The sequence below is a fragment of the Cryptomeria japonica genome, chromosome 3, assembly GCF_030272615.1.
Source record: "Cryptomeria japonica chromosome 3, Sugi_1.0, whole genome shotgun sequence".
Lineage (NCBI taxonomy): Eukaryota > Viridiplantae > Streptophyta > Pinopsida > Cupressales > Cupressaceae > Cryptomeria > Cryptomeria japonica.
The window spans coordinates 153,547,190-153,564,286 of NC_081407.1; the positions used below are offsets into that span (position 1 = coordinate 153,547,190).

General features: G+C 36.1%; 1 protein-coding gene across 1 annotated transcript; it reads right to left on the reverse strand.

Annotated features, from left to right (window-relative positions):
• Nucleotides 1-8,582: 8,582 nt before the first annotated feature.
• On the reverse strand, nucleotides 8,583-10,930 carry LOC131043893 (cytochrome P450 77A4). The gene has a single exon (XM_057977123.1). The coding sequence runs from the start codon at nucleotides 10,529-10,531 to the stop codon at nucleotides 8,999-9,001; it is 1,533 nt and encodes a 510-aa protein (XP_057833106.1). The 5' UTR covers nucleotides 10,532-10,930; the 3' UTR covers nucleotides 8,583-8,998.
• Between the last annotated feature and the right edge of the window lie 6,167 nt (nucleotides 10,931-17,097).

The following is a 17,097-nucleotide window of genomic DNA, read 5'->3' on the forward strand; positions in this document are numbered from 1 at the left end:
TGCACCTTTAGTGGTGTTATCATGTGATCACTTTTTCACTTTAGGTGGGATGATAGTTGTTCACTCTACTTATCATGTCATGAGACAATGACTCTTGTCATTGTCTCATTCACTCACCTTGGCTATATAACCAAGGGGGTCACCTATGTACTTTTGTTTAATCTAGCTATTCGCATCTTGATGAGAATACATTTGTTCTTGTCTCTATTGTTCTCTCTTATTTTTGTGCTATTCAATTGGCCTCTAGTTCTTCGGTTGCTATAGTCAATTCTTACAGTTTAAAACAAAAAATATTTCATAAAAAAAATGACTTACCAATAAAAAATTATTGCATGCAAACCGAGAATAGAAGTCTAATGTAGGTGGTACAATCATACAGGCATACAAATTTCTATACGACCCAATCAGGGATGGGTCAAAAATGCCAAAATATTTCTAGTCACTGAAACACAATGTATTATATATGAAAATTTATTTCTGGGCCCTCCAGAGCGCAATCATGACTTCTATTTCACTCCAACAAGCTCCATTTTTTGCCTTATTCCCATGACCCTCCCAAAATCAAGCCTAAAAGGGACAAATTTTGCAAGTTTTCTCAAATACCATGTTGGAAACAAGTAAGATCACTTGCAAAAACAAATACTCTCCACAAACTAGCAAGATGCAAAAAAATGAGAAACATCATAAGCAATTGTCACAAATGTATAAAAGGTGCCTTGGATATAAAGGCAACCAAAAAGAGGTGAGAAGGTAGGAGTGGAACTTTAACTACCCTTCCAAGTCTGCAACAAGTGCACGATTTTATGTACAGGTGTTAGGATACTTGGTGAGTCTACATGAGGTGAGATGACAATATAGCTAACCTCCAATAAGGTGAGGAGAAAATATCTCAACCTATAAGTGAGCTTAAGCATAGTGTGAATAGGACTCAACTAAGAAGGTTAAAAGCAAAATTAGATAGGTAAAACACCTTTTCACACTAATAGATGTATGTCCCAACCTTATTTGTAATTCCTTATTGAAGTAATTTCACTTGATTTTTAGATCTAAAGAATATTTTAACTGAATTTTACAAAAACTATATGAAATCATTCAAATTAGTAAACTAGGCAACACCCAAACTGCACCAAATCAACCTAGATTATTTGAAAATAAAAAATTAATGTTTTAATATAGAAATGTAATTCAAATGAGCTATAACAATAGTCATTACATCATCTACAATAGACCGCCACAAAAATAAAAAACTACAAACAAGTTTCATATATCTTACAAATTTACAACATAAACTGTGCAAGCTAGTCATCATTATAACTACTCGAAAAGTACCTAAAACACTTGCAAACATAAATAATATAATGTTTTAGATATGATTTTTCATCAAATATTATTGATATGAAATTCATAACATCATCATAAATAGCTCATACACATGTGAAAAGAGTTCCACACTAATACACAAAATTGAGTGATTTATACATTACTAATATTGTCAAATTTTATCCAAACCAAAATAAATTCAAATATTCTAAAAAAAATAGAAACCTTCACCTACAACATAAAACACTCCTAGACCACTCCTGAAAACCAAAACTATAACACACAAAACTAGTTGAATCAATCAATCTGATGAAGATCCAATGCATTCCTTAAGTGAGAATGCACTCTAGAATTAAAGGGGTTGTCCTATGACCCTTAAAACGCATGATTTTTCATCCACTGGTTATATTCTCCTATTGGTTTCTCATCCACAGAAGAAGATTGTAGAACACAAGTTCATACAATGCAATTTTGAGAACATAAATTAACAAAAGGTCTTGAAATGTGGTGTTTCCTACAAGTTAATAGAGTACCAAATCCGAATGCCCCTCCATTAAAAAAGTAAATAAAATAATATTATTTTCATCATTTTCCTTTTCAAAGAAGCACATTATGTCGTTTGTTGCAAGATTCTTTGTCAAAATGAAACAATAACTCCCAACATGCGTGCATTGTTATAAAAATTGCTACCAATAAATGACTACCACTTGAACTTGAAAGTTACAAATATCCATACCACATTACATTTTTTGTTGTCAACACCATTAAATATAAAATATATTTAATATTTAATTAGCCCCATTTAAACAACTTGAAAATATTAAATAGTCATGGTTCTAAAATATTAAAGTAAATTATTTTTTGAACTCCTTCCTTATACAGTGGAAAATATTGGAATGAACTTTTTTCTTACAATGTTAAATTAAATCAAAATGGTACATGACAACGTTCTTAATGTTAAGATTAAAAACATCTAGTTTTTAGGATATAGAATAGAAAAAAAAAGTGGACTATAAAGTTGGTTTTAAGCCATAATAAATAATAGCTAAGGTGTAAGCTCTTAGTTTAAAAATCAAATTAAAAGCACATGCACATTGGAATTTTCCAATCAACCAAAGTAAACCTCAAATAGAGCATAGAAAGAAATTCATAATAAAAAATAAAGTAAATGTGTAGGGGAAAAAGTGAGACTAAGCAAACAAGCCCTAATCCCACTCTCATGTACACACTATGCAATACGAAAGAGCCTAGGGAGGTAACACACTTCAGCTACTTCTTGTGAGGAAGAGAGAGCCAAGGATTACCTCTTAAGGTTTATATTCCTTTGCTGCAAATGAGAGGAAGAAGTGATACAAAAGTGCAGATTTGAATGATTTAACCTAGAATACAAGTGTGCATAAACAACCCTAATCTAGAAATGTAGAACTAAGAATAACCGATATACTGCTGCAAAGTATAGATTAAGAGACAAATTCAGATGTGCACTTGTACCAGAAATCTGAGCAAAAATGTCCGGGATCGGAGAGTTATGCCCCTGTCCCAATTCTGCAAACTGGAAGTTGTACCTGATAAACTGAGACCTCTGGATTCTGAACTATTGATCTATCAAACTCTACTGAAAACAGGGAGGACCAAGGCGCCACACCCCTGTCCTAGGGGTTTCTAACCAAATCTAACCCTCGGAACAATTTCTGCACGCTCTGCCGGTCTTGAAAGTTGCAACAATGCTCAGATCATGAATCTGCACCTGTAGCTGAAAATAGGGTTTTGGGTGGCTATATGGGGTTTTACCTTAGTCAAACCCTTGTTTTGGTGATTTCCACCTCAACAAATAGCCGAGTTATATAGTAAAATAGTGTGTGTAAGAACCTTGTGTGTGAGCAAGATTGTAGGATGAGAGTAAACGTTCTAGAGAAACCCTAAAGAGTAAACCCTAATTACTTGTAATTGACAAAGTAAATGCTCTAAATCAATGATTCAAAGTGATCTAAAGCTTGAATGTAAATCAAATTATGAAGCTCATACAAAGACATAGAAACAACATGAAACCTGTAGCGTCGTAAATTGTACGCACTTTCTAGGGTGGTACAATTTCACACCTAGTTTAGCACCCGCCTTGGTGCATTTTACATTTTGCATTGCATTTCTCCTTTAGCACTTAATTAATCAAATTAATTAGGTCTAAGGTCCTATTTCATCATCCTTCACATCATAAAGTCAGGCCCTTTCATTAAAGTGTGCCCCTTTTCATGTTATTCCTCCAATACATCATCTAATCAAAAACCCTAATTAAGTCCTATTTTGAACTTGGGGGCTTGATTTCGGGGGTCAAAACATCTCAAAATCACCTGTAACTTCGGGATTCCCTCTAAAATCATCATATCCGACGGCCCTGAAAATTTGGTGAAAAGTTGTCGGGACCGTGGCGCCCGGAGTGCACACGGTCCCGGACATTTTTCCCAAAATTTTAGGAGCACGATCCAATCATAAAATAAAGCTTAACCCCAAGAAATTGGCAGGTTATTCAATCTCTAGGTCGGCCAAAAGACGAAATTAGGACCTAGGGTTTCATACATAAGAGCTCTCTTTCTTCATTTGAAAGGATCCGAATTTTGTTTTCAAGAACCTCATATGCAGCGAAAGAGCAGATATTTGAAGACTTCAACAACATTCAACATCCCTCTATCAGGCATTTATCAATTCCATTCATCCATTTAGGGCTTGGAAGACATTGAAGAACAATAGGAGATTACCGACTGAAGATTGGCTTGTACCCCTCCCTTGGGGGTTGGGTATGATTTCATGTTGTTTTCATGTCTTTGCATAAGCTTCAATATCTCATTTATTCATGCTTTAGATCACTTTGCATCTTGATTTAGAGCATTTACATTATCATTTACAAGCAATTAGGGTTTACTTTCTAGGTTGCTCTAGTTTGCTTACTTGCATTTTAGATCTTGCACACACACAAGGTCTGCACACACATTACTTTTATAATACAACTTGGCTATTCGTGGAGGTGGAAATCACCGAAGCGGGGGTTTGACTAAGGCAAAACCCTATATAGCCGCCCAAACACCCTTTTCAGATATAAGTGCAGGTTTCGGGACTCGGACGACGCCGCAGGTTACAGATCCGGGAAAAGCAGGTCGAGACAGCACTCCACACCAAATTGCAGAGCAAAATACCAGGACAGGGGCGTGGGGCACCCTGGTCCTGCCAGGACAGGGGCGCTGGGTGCCCTAGTCCCTGGGACAGAGGCGCTGGGCGCCCTGGTCCTCCTGACAGACAGCATTTCAAACAGTTTTCCAGAGTGCAAAACAGCAGTTTCAGGTGCAGTTCCGGGACAGAATCAAGACAGTGGCGCCCGCGCCCCCGTCCCGAACATTTTCAGTCAAATTTTGACTCCGGGTACGCATCTACATTCTTGTCTTGTCTTTGTGTTTACAGCTTTCCCTTGTTTAAGTTCAATTCTGCAATCTTGTTCATACTTGCATTTTAGGGTTAGGAATTGGACTTGCATAATCTTACCTTTCAATTACAACAAAGGAATAGAAATCCTAATAGGTAGCCCGTGGCTCTCTCTTTCACAAAAAGAAGTAGCCAATTGTGTGATACCTCTAGGCTCTTTCGTATTCCGTAATGTGTGTCAAAAGGTAGGATTAGGGCATGATAACCTAGTCTCATTTTTTCTCCCACACAAAACCATACCCAATCTCAAGGGAGAGGTACAAGCCAATCTTTAGTCGGCAATCTCCTATTGCTTTCCTATATCTTCAAAAGCCCCCAGTTGATGAAAGAATGCTTGATGAATGCTTGATAGGTGTTATTGAATGTTGTTGAAGACTCCAAAGATATGCTCTTTCGCTACATAAAAGGTTCCTTGTAATCACTCCCAAAAGCTTTTCCAGATTCGATTCCTTAGACCTTCAAATGAAGAAAGAGAGCTCTTATGTATGAAATCCTAGATCTTAATTTCATCTTTAGGTCGACCTAGGATTTGAATTTCTCGCCAATCTTTTGCGGTTAAGCATTATAATATCATAGAACTGTGCTCCCGAAATTTTGGGAAAAATGTCAGGGACCGTGTTGCACTTGCACACAATCCGACCAACTTTTCACAAAATTTTAAGGGTCGTTAGATATGATGATATTAGAGTGGATCCCAAAGTTACAGCTGATTCTGAGATGTTTTGACATGCGAAATCGGGCCTTAAAGATCAAAATAGGACATAATTAGGGTTTATGATTGAATGATTAATTGAAGGAATAAAATGAAAAGGGGCATACTTAAGGTAAAGGACCCAACTTTATGATGTGTGAAGTGATGAAATATGAATTTAGATTTAATTAAATTAATTAATTAAATGCTTAAAGGAATTAGAAATGCAAGATGCAAAACACACTAAGGCAGGTGTTAAACCAAGCATGGAGTTGTACCACCCTAGCAAGGGTGTACAATTTACGACGCTATAGTAAATAACTGAAACAACTTGTTATTCATAAATTCTATTGTAGTTTTGACTTTCTCTAATGATTATTTGGAATGTGGATTCTCTTGCACAACATACATTGTTTTGATAGCATATAATTAGCAAGATGAATGGATAAGAGTATGCCTCAATCTATAAAGTGTTGGGAGAAGCATGGATGATGGAGATGTGATCAAAAGATCAATAGTAGAGGATGAATGAGAAGAATTCCCTAGGATTGAGAAAAGAACTGAGGATCATAAAGAAAATTGTTGGAATGTGAAGGGTTAGATGCACTTACCACAATTACTAAGTTGTTGTAACCATGAAGGATGTGGGGGACAAATCTACTTATGAGTCCTTTATTCTTAGAAGTTGGTGGAGAGAATATTGCAACCATGAGGGATGTGGGGGACAAGTGCACTTAGAACCCATTTATTCTTGGAATTTGGTAGAGAGAATATTGTAACCATGAGGTGGGGAACAAGCATACTAAGGGTCCCTTTATTCTTGGAACTTGGTGGAGAAAATATAGATATTTAATTATTTTAATTTTGTGAGATGGAAAAGGGAGTAATAATATTATTTAACCATTTTAGCTATATGTGAGTTGTAAATAATTAGTTAGGTAGGGGACATTAGGTGAAGGGGATTTGTCTAGGTGATGTAACTATTTGGTCAACTGGGACAAGGGTGTACTATTAGACGTCTACAGTAACAAATGATCCATGAATACAAAGCTCTACATGATAAATGAAATATGTGGTTTTGAAACATACAACATTGAATCAAATCGAACTTGTTATTCAAATGAAGGTTCAATGATGAAAAATGAAATTATATTAAATAAATAAAGATTGAATGCGCAATGATAAATACAATTATCAAGACTGAACTTAAATTTCTTAATATTTAAAATAATTAAAAATATGTTATATTAATTTCTTTTTATAAAGCTCATTATAAAAAGGTGGGGTAATTTTACAATATAATGTCACTTTATATTTTCATAAAGATTTAAAAGTCCTATTAAAAAAGAAAAAATTGTTTCTCTACATAATGGGTAGTGATTATTGGGGGAAAAAAAGTAGTTCTATATTTAAAAGCTCTAACTAAAAAAATAATTATTTCTCACCATAAGGGGTGGATATGTAATTATTGAAACTTTTTATTATTTTTATACATGAAATAGAATGGAGACTTTGCATCTATTTTTAAAGAAATATATGGAGCATTTTGTGTGTCTTAGGTTCTTTATAGGTTTTATGTTATTCTTGAATTTAATATAAGGTGTCTTCTATTATATGGTTTTATAATAGATTAAAATAATTTGGTCACATGTTAATGTTGTATGTGAAAACCAAACTATACTTTTTTATTTAATTATACATATTCTCTTGATCTTATGCCTCATTTTTCTATTTCTTGTCACTATAATGCAAATGACTTTCTACATCAATTTTATCTATATTTTTTTTATTTTTTTCCTTTTTCTATCATTGTTAGTTTTGTTTTCTTTTTTGTATTTGTGAAAACCAAACTATACTTTTTTATTTAATTCTCCATATTCTCTAGATCTTATGCCTCACTTTTTTATTTCTTGTCATATAATGCAAATGATTTTCTATATCAATTTTATCTAGATTTTTTTTCTATTTTTCTCTTTTCTATCATTGTTAGTTTTGTTTTCTTTTTTGTATTTTGAGCTATAGGTAATCAAAAACCCTATCATATGAGGAAGTTACCTTTCTCAAATCCTCAAAGACATTACCATTATAGGGTGATTTCTCTTGCTATTATAAGTCCATATTCCTCCATGTTGAACAAGTCAAGTGAATAACCAAAGAAAATTTTTAACAACCAATTTACTTACAAATATGATCTAACTATTAAATATAAATATCTGCATCATACACCTTGTATAATTAAAAAAAAAATCCAAAAAAAATCTAAGATATATCTCCTCACCTTAATAAATTCATGTCATTGTCTATTTAACAAATCAGGTACCATAACAACCAATTTACTTACCAGCATGAACTACCTATTATATAAAAATATCATTATTATACATCTTATGTAATTAAAGAAAAAACCTCAAAATTATATATATTTCAAATATGTATCTTTGATTTGTATTTCTATTTACTCCACATATTATGACCTTGTTAACTAACTAATTAATTTACAAAATTGTCCAAAAAACTTACAAAAATTATATTAGATGCAAGCACAATCAAGACTAGATCTTAACAAAGGAAACTGACGAAACACACATAACGGAAGTTTATTAAATATACATATGTGTTGTTGAAAATGCATAGCTTGCTTTATTACACCAAGAAAATGATTTTGGTATCAATTTATACATATGTTAAGTAACAACACCCTTAAACTATTAAAGTCCATTAAAAATAAGATTAGACTATAATTTATTTAAAATGATTTTGGTATCAATTTATACATATGTTAAGTAACAACACCCTTAAACTATTAAAGTCCATTAAAAATAAGATTAGACTATAATTTATTTAAAATGGTAAATAAAAGAATTTGAGGAAACACACAACTGAAATTTATTGGAAAATACGCTCCATACTATTAAAAATACATAGTTTCTATTATTCCACCAAAAAAATGATTGTGTATCAAGACATATATTAAGTAAAGCCCTCATAAATTATTAGAATCCAGCAAAAATTGAGCTCTCTTGCATCCTGATGATGACTCATGGAGTGTGATTCAATATATTGATGGTAAAAAAATCACAATATGTATGTTTAGAATCCATTGAAAATAAAGTCACACTATAATTTAAAAATGGCAAATATCATATGGAGAAGTATAAACAAACAAGCTTTAGAAATCGGCATATATCTTTAGCTACATTTTATCTTCTTATACTTGATGATAACTGGTTGCTAATGCTTAATTCAAGAGGCGATAGAATAGAATGGTAACACAAAAGCCCTTCACAACGAGCTCTAGATAGTGTTATCTTTAGCTGCGTGTTGTCTTCTAATACTTGATGATAACTGCTTGCTAATGCTTAATCAAAGAGGTAAAATAGACTAGAATAGAAACAGAGAACTTTTAACATCCACAAGATCAAACAAACTCTAACAGATACCTTTAACGTCCACGAGACTAAACAAACTCTAACAGATACCTTTAACGTCCCGAGACCAAAGAAACCCTCGGTCCGATCAGATGGCGCTCCTCCTAGGCTTAATGAGAGGGCGAGCAGGAGTCTTCATGATAACGGTGAAAGCATATTCCTCAGTAAGGTCGACAGACGGGTGAGCCGGGTCGGGCAGCCATTCAAAAGCCTGCACCATGCGAGCAACCAGAAGATTGATATGCAGGGTGCCTACAGTCACACCAGGGCAAATTCGTCGCCCAGCTCCAAAAGGCATCATTTTGATGCGCTTAACACCCGTAATATCGACCTCCATGTCTTCTTCCAAGAAGCGCTCTGGTCGGAAAACCCTCGGATCATTCCACAGGTGGTCATCGTTACCAATGGCGGCAGTGTAGAATTCCACATTGGCTTTCGCCGGAATATCATAGCCGCCCAGAGTGGACGGCTCAGTAACAGCATGTGAGAGAAGAAAATGCGTGGGCGGATGCATCCTTAGGGTTTCCTTCACCACAGCGTTCAAGTAGGGCATCTTCTCAATGTCCCGTTCCTCTACAGTCTCCTTGGTCTGGCAAATTCCGGCCACTTCCTCGTAAAGCTTCGCCTGAATCTTCTGGTCCGCCACTAGGTGCGCCATGGCCCACTCCAGCGCCGCCGCCGTGGTGTCGGTGCCCCCATTGAGGAACTCCGAAGTTAGGGTTACGATCTCCGCGTTTGTCAATTCACGGCCGTCCGCCAAAACAAGGGAAAATAGTGAATCAACATAAGCAGCAGAGGAGCTACCTTTGGCCAATTGTTGCCGCCGTCTGTTGACTAGCGGCAAAATATTGTCGATCTGCAATTGTCGGACCTCGCGAACGCGATTCCGCTGCTTGGAAAGGGCAAACAGGGGCGTAAGCACTGGAAAAAAATCGTCCATTCGGGGCTCTAGGGTTAAAAGCACCGTCTTTAAAGTAGCATCCACGCTTTCAATGACTTCTTCCTTGAATTCGATCCCGAAGCACATGAAAAGCAAAATGCAGAAGACAGCAAATCGGCAATTTGAGAGCACATAGACCAGGCCGGAATTTGCCTCCGCCTCTGCTGCAAGTCGGTCGAGGAGGCGAGAGACAGCGGAGTACCTCGCCGGCGAGAATTTGCTCGCGCTTGTGGCCGTGAGCATTTCCGAAACCAGATTCCGGCGAAGCGCTCGCCAGAGGGCCCCGTACTCGGCCGAATTCACAGTGCACTTATTACAGCTGAAGACATTTCGCGTTGGGGTTTCAGGCGGTCTATTGGCAAAGACATGGCCTTTATCGATGAGTGCCTCGTGTGCGAGCTCAGCGCTTGAGACCACGATCATGGTGCGTTGCCCCATTTGCAGAGTGAAAATTGGGCCGTACTGCTTTCGTAGCTCGTCCACCACGCACATAAATGGCTTTTTCCGGCGAGCCACTTCGACCAGATTGCCCAGAATTGGCCATGCCGGTGGACCAGGCGGCAGATTCGGCTTCTTTGCATTTTGCTTCCTCACGCGGTAGATCAAGTAGACAACTGCAAGAAGAAGCGCAATCGTCTGGACATTTACAAACCGTAAAACTGACACTACTTCCGTCGCCATTGATGAACTTCTGTGTGATCTCTGTACTCAGTTTCTTCTTCTTGACAGATTATATTGTGGCTTGACCCGGAGACAAGGGTCGTTGAGTCCCACTAAATTCTCATTTAACACCGTTGCCGACCGTGACGCTTTCTACTGCACCACGAGATTTTTCTACTCGGGTCACTCGTGCATCGAAATTTTAGACTTGGAGGAGCGCGGAACAGATGGTTTTTCTTTATGAAGGTCACATCTAATGATGAATACCGATTTCTCGGGTGTGGACACAATAAATTCTGTCATTTGCCGCCTCCAAAGTAGATGAATCGCAAGATGTGACGAGACCAGAGAATCTGAATGCTCGCGATTTCAGACTCTATGCAGGGTGGTGCGCAGGCGGGTCTGGTATTTCAAAGCCTGTCAAATAACAGTTGAACAGTAGATATAATTATTTAATGCACGTCATTTTATGTCATGACGCGTCGATTGGTTGAGATGGCAGTCACTTTTTCTTTTTTTGTCAGAGGTCGGTAATTTACTTGTGTTAAAAAATGATACAAACAATTCGAGGTCCCAATTCGAGTTTCAATCAATTTATTTGGGAAAAAAATAGTTGGAGAATTTATGTTCATGTTTTCTTGTCATCAAAATGAAGAATTTCACATGATACTTACGGTCATTCTAAGTGTCATCTTCATTTTTATTCAAATTAAATGAATTGTTTATATCAACAATACACCTAGTGTAATCCAAGAATCCATGTGAACAATGATATCTATTGTCATCTTCACTTTTATTCAAATTAAATTAATCATTCATGTGAACAATATATCTAGTGTCATCTTCACTTTTACTCAAATTAAATGAAATTATATATCTCACAATCTTGTCTAGATCATCAACATGAACCATTCATGTGAACAATGATGATCTTCACTTTTACTCAAATTAAATGAATTATATATCACACAATTTTCTACTAGCATCAAGATGAAGCATCCATGTGAACAATCATATCTACCATCATCTTCACTTTTACTCAAATTAAATGTCATCAAGATGAAGTATCCACTTGAACAATGATACCTATTGTCATCCTCACTTTTACTCAAATTAAATGAATTATATATCATGCATTTGAGTCAATTTCTTTTGCAAAATATGCAACTAAGCCAACTACTTTAAATGGTTGGGCTTAACCAACACACTCTAATGACTTTGACTTTGTGCAAATTGGTGTCCCAATTTTATTATGTTCTCTCGTTTGTTTTCTATTATGCCTCGTTCTCTCTCTTCGGAGTCATTGTCATGTTGGTTAAAACTTTTTTTTCTGTTCCATCTAAAAGAATTATTTAAACATTAAACTTAGATAATTATTTAAATTAATTTTCTATTATATTATGTATTTAATAATTTAATTAATATCATATTTTTATTAATGTGAAATATATTATATATCATTTAAATTATATTTAATATATAATACATTTCTTATTAATTAATAATTATTAAATTATTATTAATTATTATTATTATTAATTATTATTATTATTTTTTGCATAATGCTTGGTAAACTTTTTAACGTGACCGGCGATGTTGGCATGACACGCCCTTCGGCTCCACGTGAAACGCTTTTGTCCCGGAGCTATGAACCGGTGAAGCCACAACCGGTGGACCTCATCCCCACACTTCACTTGTTCAAACCCGCGAGCACAATGACCCAATGAAGACACAAGGCTTGCGAGCACAATGGCCCAACAGGGGTTTGAGCCTTGGTGGCTGCTTCACCAACGAATTGTTTTAACCGCTACACTACATGTCTGAAGACATTAATTATTATTATTATGTATTGACATTTAATATTATATGATATAATAATAAAGATATTATATAATTATTAAATATATTATTATATAATTGGATAATTGTTGTCATTATTGTTTAATATATGTAATAATAGTTACGTATGTATTTAAGCTATCATATAAATAATTTTTTGAGATGGTAGAGGAAAAAAAATTTAAATTTTTTTCACTCTCATGATAGTGATTATGGAGATAGAGGGCGACGAGGTGTAATGAAAATGAACAAGTGAACAAAATAAGATTGGGGCCCACAAATTTGTAGAAAGTTAAGTCGTTAGAGTGTGCTCGTTAATCCGAACCACTTTAAACCTCACAATCTCTTGTCATCTTTTCATTTTTTTTCTTTCCAAGATTGTTGTAATGCATGTGAATCGATTTGTTTGTAGGTTTAGATCTTGGACAACAACAAACAAGTGTGGCTAGATCTTACACAACTATTTTAAGAAAATATGTATCTACCTTCTATATAGACTATCTTATTTGAGGGGACAATACGTAAGAACCCAAAATTACTTTAATGATGTTTCCTCTTTAGATATTAGGTTTGAGGTCTACTTCAATAAAGATGGTGTCACATAAATATTTTTGTTGAGGTGTCTTAAAATAAAAACAAAAAATTAATTCAAAATTTCTACTCCATATTAAGTTGTCCTATTTCATATTGGTATAACATTAACATTGTGATGCTAAAGATGTGGTATATAGGAGGCATACACATATAATGAGACAATAAAGTGTTATTGAAAAGCATAATTTCAAAACTAGATTAGAAATGCAAACCATAAGCCTTCCTTGAAATGTCCCATTTTCCTCTATTCTTTAGGACCTTGAAGGTGTTGGATTGATGGGCTCTCAGCGGAGCAATGACCACCAAAGTGACAACTCAAGAGTTGAATAGCTATTTGATCATGATTGACTATGGAGATGATATGAAATGCATGATTTAAGAAACTAGATTAAACATGCTATGATTAATCCAAAATCTAAATGCTAGATAATTGAAATGCAAAATGCCTATAGTAATTATGCCTAAATTGATATGTGATGGGGCCCTTATTGCTCCAAAATGGGGGATATTTATAGGAATTCCAAGGCCAAAGATGAGGTGGCAGGAATCGACGGTCCATATCTGATTTGAAGATATCAAGGGCCAAGATTGAGGAAGTTGGAGAAGAGGTTGGAGGAAGGGACACTTGTCATCTCTATGGTGACAAGTGTCAAGGAGCCTTGCTCATGAGAGGGCAAGTGTCCAAGGGAGGAGATATGTGGCAAAAGTGCCATGTGTCTCAAGGAGAGAATATCCACACCGTGGGAGGTTAGGATAAGGAGGTTAGAATGTGCAAGATAGGATAGAGTTAGTTAGACCCAAGATTAGATTGAATGGGTTAAGTTAGGGGATGATTAGGTTGGGTGGTTAAAGTTAGGAGCCATGTGCTCATTTGAATTTAGAAATTCAAATAATTGGAAAATGATAATTAATCTCAACAAACTTGAGTTTGTTAATTTTAATTAGGGATTAGAAGAATTGATTAATATGGAGAGACATTAATTAATTTAGAATTAATTAATCAAAGGGGTATATGAGATGAACTATATAAATAAATCATTTGGATTTATTTACTAGTAGATGAATGGAGAAATTAATTAAATTGCTTGTGAATTCAATTAATTGGGAAGGGAAATTAATCAAATAACTGCGTATTTAATTAACTATCTTCAGACCATTTTTAGGTGTATACAAACATCACTTGAAATAATGACTACAATCATGATACTTGCTCCTTGTATCACATGAAATGTTGTTTTCTTGATATGACTTATTCTATTTTTTCTTAGTATTGGTATAACATCATATAAATTATTGTTTTATTTATATGATTCAAGATATATAATGAGAATGTAATAAGCAAAGGTGGGTAAGGAAAAAGTCTCATGCAAGAGAGAAATTCTAGATAGAACTTGTTGAACTTATTGAGCTCATACTCCTAACACTAATGTTCCAACAAGCTATAAGATAACGCACTTGAATTTATACCAATAGTTTAACATCTAACCACACAAATCATCCTTCCTTGTGAAAGGAACAAGTCAAGTGTATTACCATATCCATTATAACACTATCTCTTGCTAGACTCCCCAACTTCAAGAAGAGGGTAATGAATTGAACTTCTTGTTACTTATTACCGTTTTCCATAAAAGCGGGTGTAATTGGATTTTAGCCATCAAGGCTGTAATGAAATGTGCTAATCTAAGTGACGCAGAGGTTGGCAGCAGTAAGGTGATAAACCCACCTACACACCCTGGTCTTCTACCCCTTGAGTCTCACTCAAGACTACAACCACACCTCAAGTGTGAAACTGGAATCTTACCCCTAACAAGGGATGGCACAACACTTCTACACACTTCCTGAGACATATTAAGATCTTCCACAATTATACTTAGGAGCACAGGGCAAAAATTGGCTTTTGAGGCTTAGACAGGCCTACCGATTAGTAGCCCTATTTCACTGTCTTTTTGGATTTTTCTCCAAATTATACCAAACAACACCCTAAAAAAAATTAGGTTTTAGACACCCTTCTGGGATTACTATCAAATTCGAAAATATTGGAATTCCACCCTATTCGTGCACTCTTCAACACCTACTTGGGTCACAGGCCTAATTGATCAAGTTAGACTGGTTTTACAAAGGAGGTATATGAGAATGGGATCAGAGGAAGGTTCCAACTCTTCAAGAGGTTTATTCTATGTCCAAATACTCTAATTCCATCAATTCAACTCATCATCTCAGCATTACTCCTAGTATGCTCAATGGAACACATATGATCTAATCTAAACCCTCAAACAATTTAGACTAGGGCTTGGTGGTAAGGTTACCAACTGTAGCGTCCTAAAATTACGACACTTGCAATTTTGACTGCATTTGGGTCTTCACGATGGCGGCGCAACGTTGAGCCTGAATGGAGACCTCGAAACCTGCTTGCGACATCAAAAACTGCATATTTCTGCACCCTGGCCTGATCCTTCTTGCACCCTGATGTCCCGGGAGGTGGGACCATGGTGCCCAGCGCCCTGGTCCCTGGCCCTATTTTGGGCCCGGTCTCTTGTTGGGCATCGGGTCTTTAAGTTTGCAAATTGGAAAATAATGTTTCTAGGTCGGCCTAAGGTCGGAAAAATCAATCTCCTAACCCTAATTGACAAGTATATAAACTACATTTCCCCTCCCAGAAAAAAGGGAGAAAAACATAGGTGTGCAAGAGGCGGAAGCGATATTCAAACATTCAAACATTCAAGCATTCAAACATTCCTTCAAGCAATTAAGTATTCTAAGTCTCCATTCAAGGCTAGGTGTTGCATTCAAGATAAGGATTCAACCATTGAAGAGGAGATCACTTACAACATACAACATACAACATCATTACACCTTCGCATGTAAGAATACAAACATTCTTACAACAAGGTATCAGTACTTGTTTACATTACAAACATTTACATTTACAGCATTCTCATTTCTTGGTTAATTCCAAAACCAGGGTTTGACCTAAAGGCAAACCCCTAATCCCTAACCCCCCAATCGTCCTCTCTTTTCTGTGTGTAGGTGGCAGGTACGCGGCTGTAATTGAAGATCTGGAATCCTTGTGCAAAGACGAACAGATCCCCCTTCGTTTCGTGGATTTTTCGGAGGACCGTGTGCACTCCGGGCGCCATCGTCCCATCAACTTTCGCTCAAATTTGCAGGACAACATCGTCTCGACATTTTACTGCTACTTTCAGATCCGCAGCTTCATCCCGTATCCCTACCTCTGTTTACAAGCGAATCTTTCTTACTTTACATGCATTCCTAGTTCAATCATTCTATCTACATTCTTTACAAAAGAGGGTATCCTTGATGTCTTAACCCTTGAAACTCATTTAGAATCCAGTCTTGCATTGTGTGAGATTGGATCTTGTGGGTTTCAACCCCTCTTTTGAATGTAAAGTCTCTCCCAAGTGAAAACCGTCAATCCTAGTGACCTCCTTTCTCTCTACTTGGAGTGGGGGGAACATCTAGGGTTCGATTTTCCGCTTTACACCAACCAAATCTTCTGACCTCGCCCCTCTGGAATCTCAAAATACACGCCTCTAACTTTCATTCTACCAATGGCCATCAGATCCCAATGAGTAGATTGCAAGTTAGGATTCCATTTGCATTGTAACCCTTGAAAATGGAGGGTTTCAGACCTGCAAAGGGTAAAACGTTTATAACTTCCACTAAACTTCAATTCAAGAGATCAGACCAAATGCATTGGAAGATTATTTCAGGGCTCTTTATAATCACATAAAAAATTCATCAGTGGATCTCACACCCTGTACGGACAATGTGGAAAAATGTCATTGTTATGGCAAAATCAAACTCGTTCTATTCACTTTCTCCACCAAACTTTACAAAACTTTCTACTCTCTCTTTCCCACGGTTGTCCAAGCATATATAAACCTTTTCCAATGTCCATAACCAACTTTTGAATAGTTAGGACCGTTGGAGAAGTAGTTGGCATCCTACCGGCAACTTTGAAAAGTTGCTTGACAACAAATGCAACATTTTGCAACTTAGGACAACATTGGTTATTAACCACTTAGACCTTATGGAAACACATCCAAGGTTATTATTTGTCATTTTTAGACTCCAAACACCTAAGACAACATCCTAGACACATCAACATTGAAAATTCAAATTCCAAGCCTTCA

Coding starts and splice junctions, on each gene's coding strand:
- LOC131043893 (XM_057977123.1), bottom strand. CDS start 10,531: ATGGCGACGGAAGTAGTGTCAGTTTTACGGTTTGTAAATGTCCAGACG.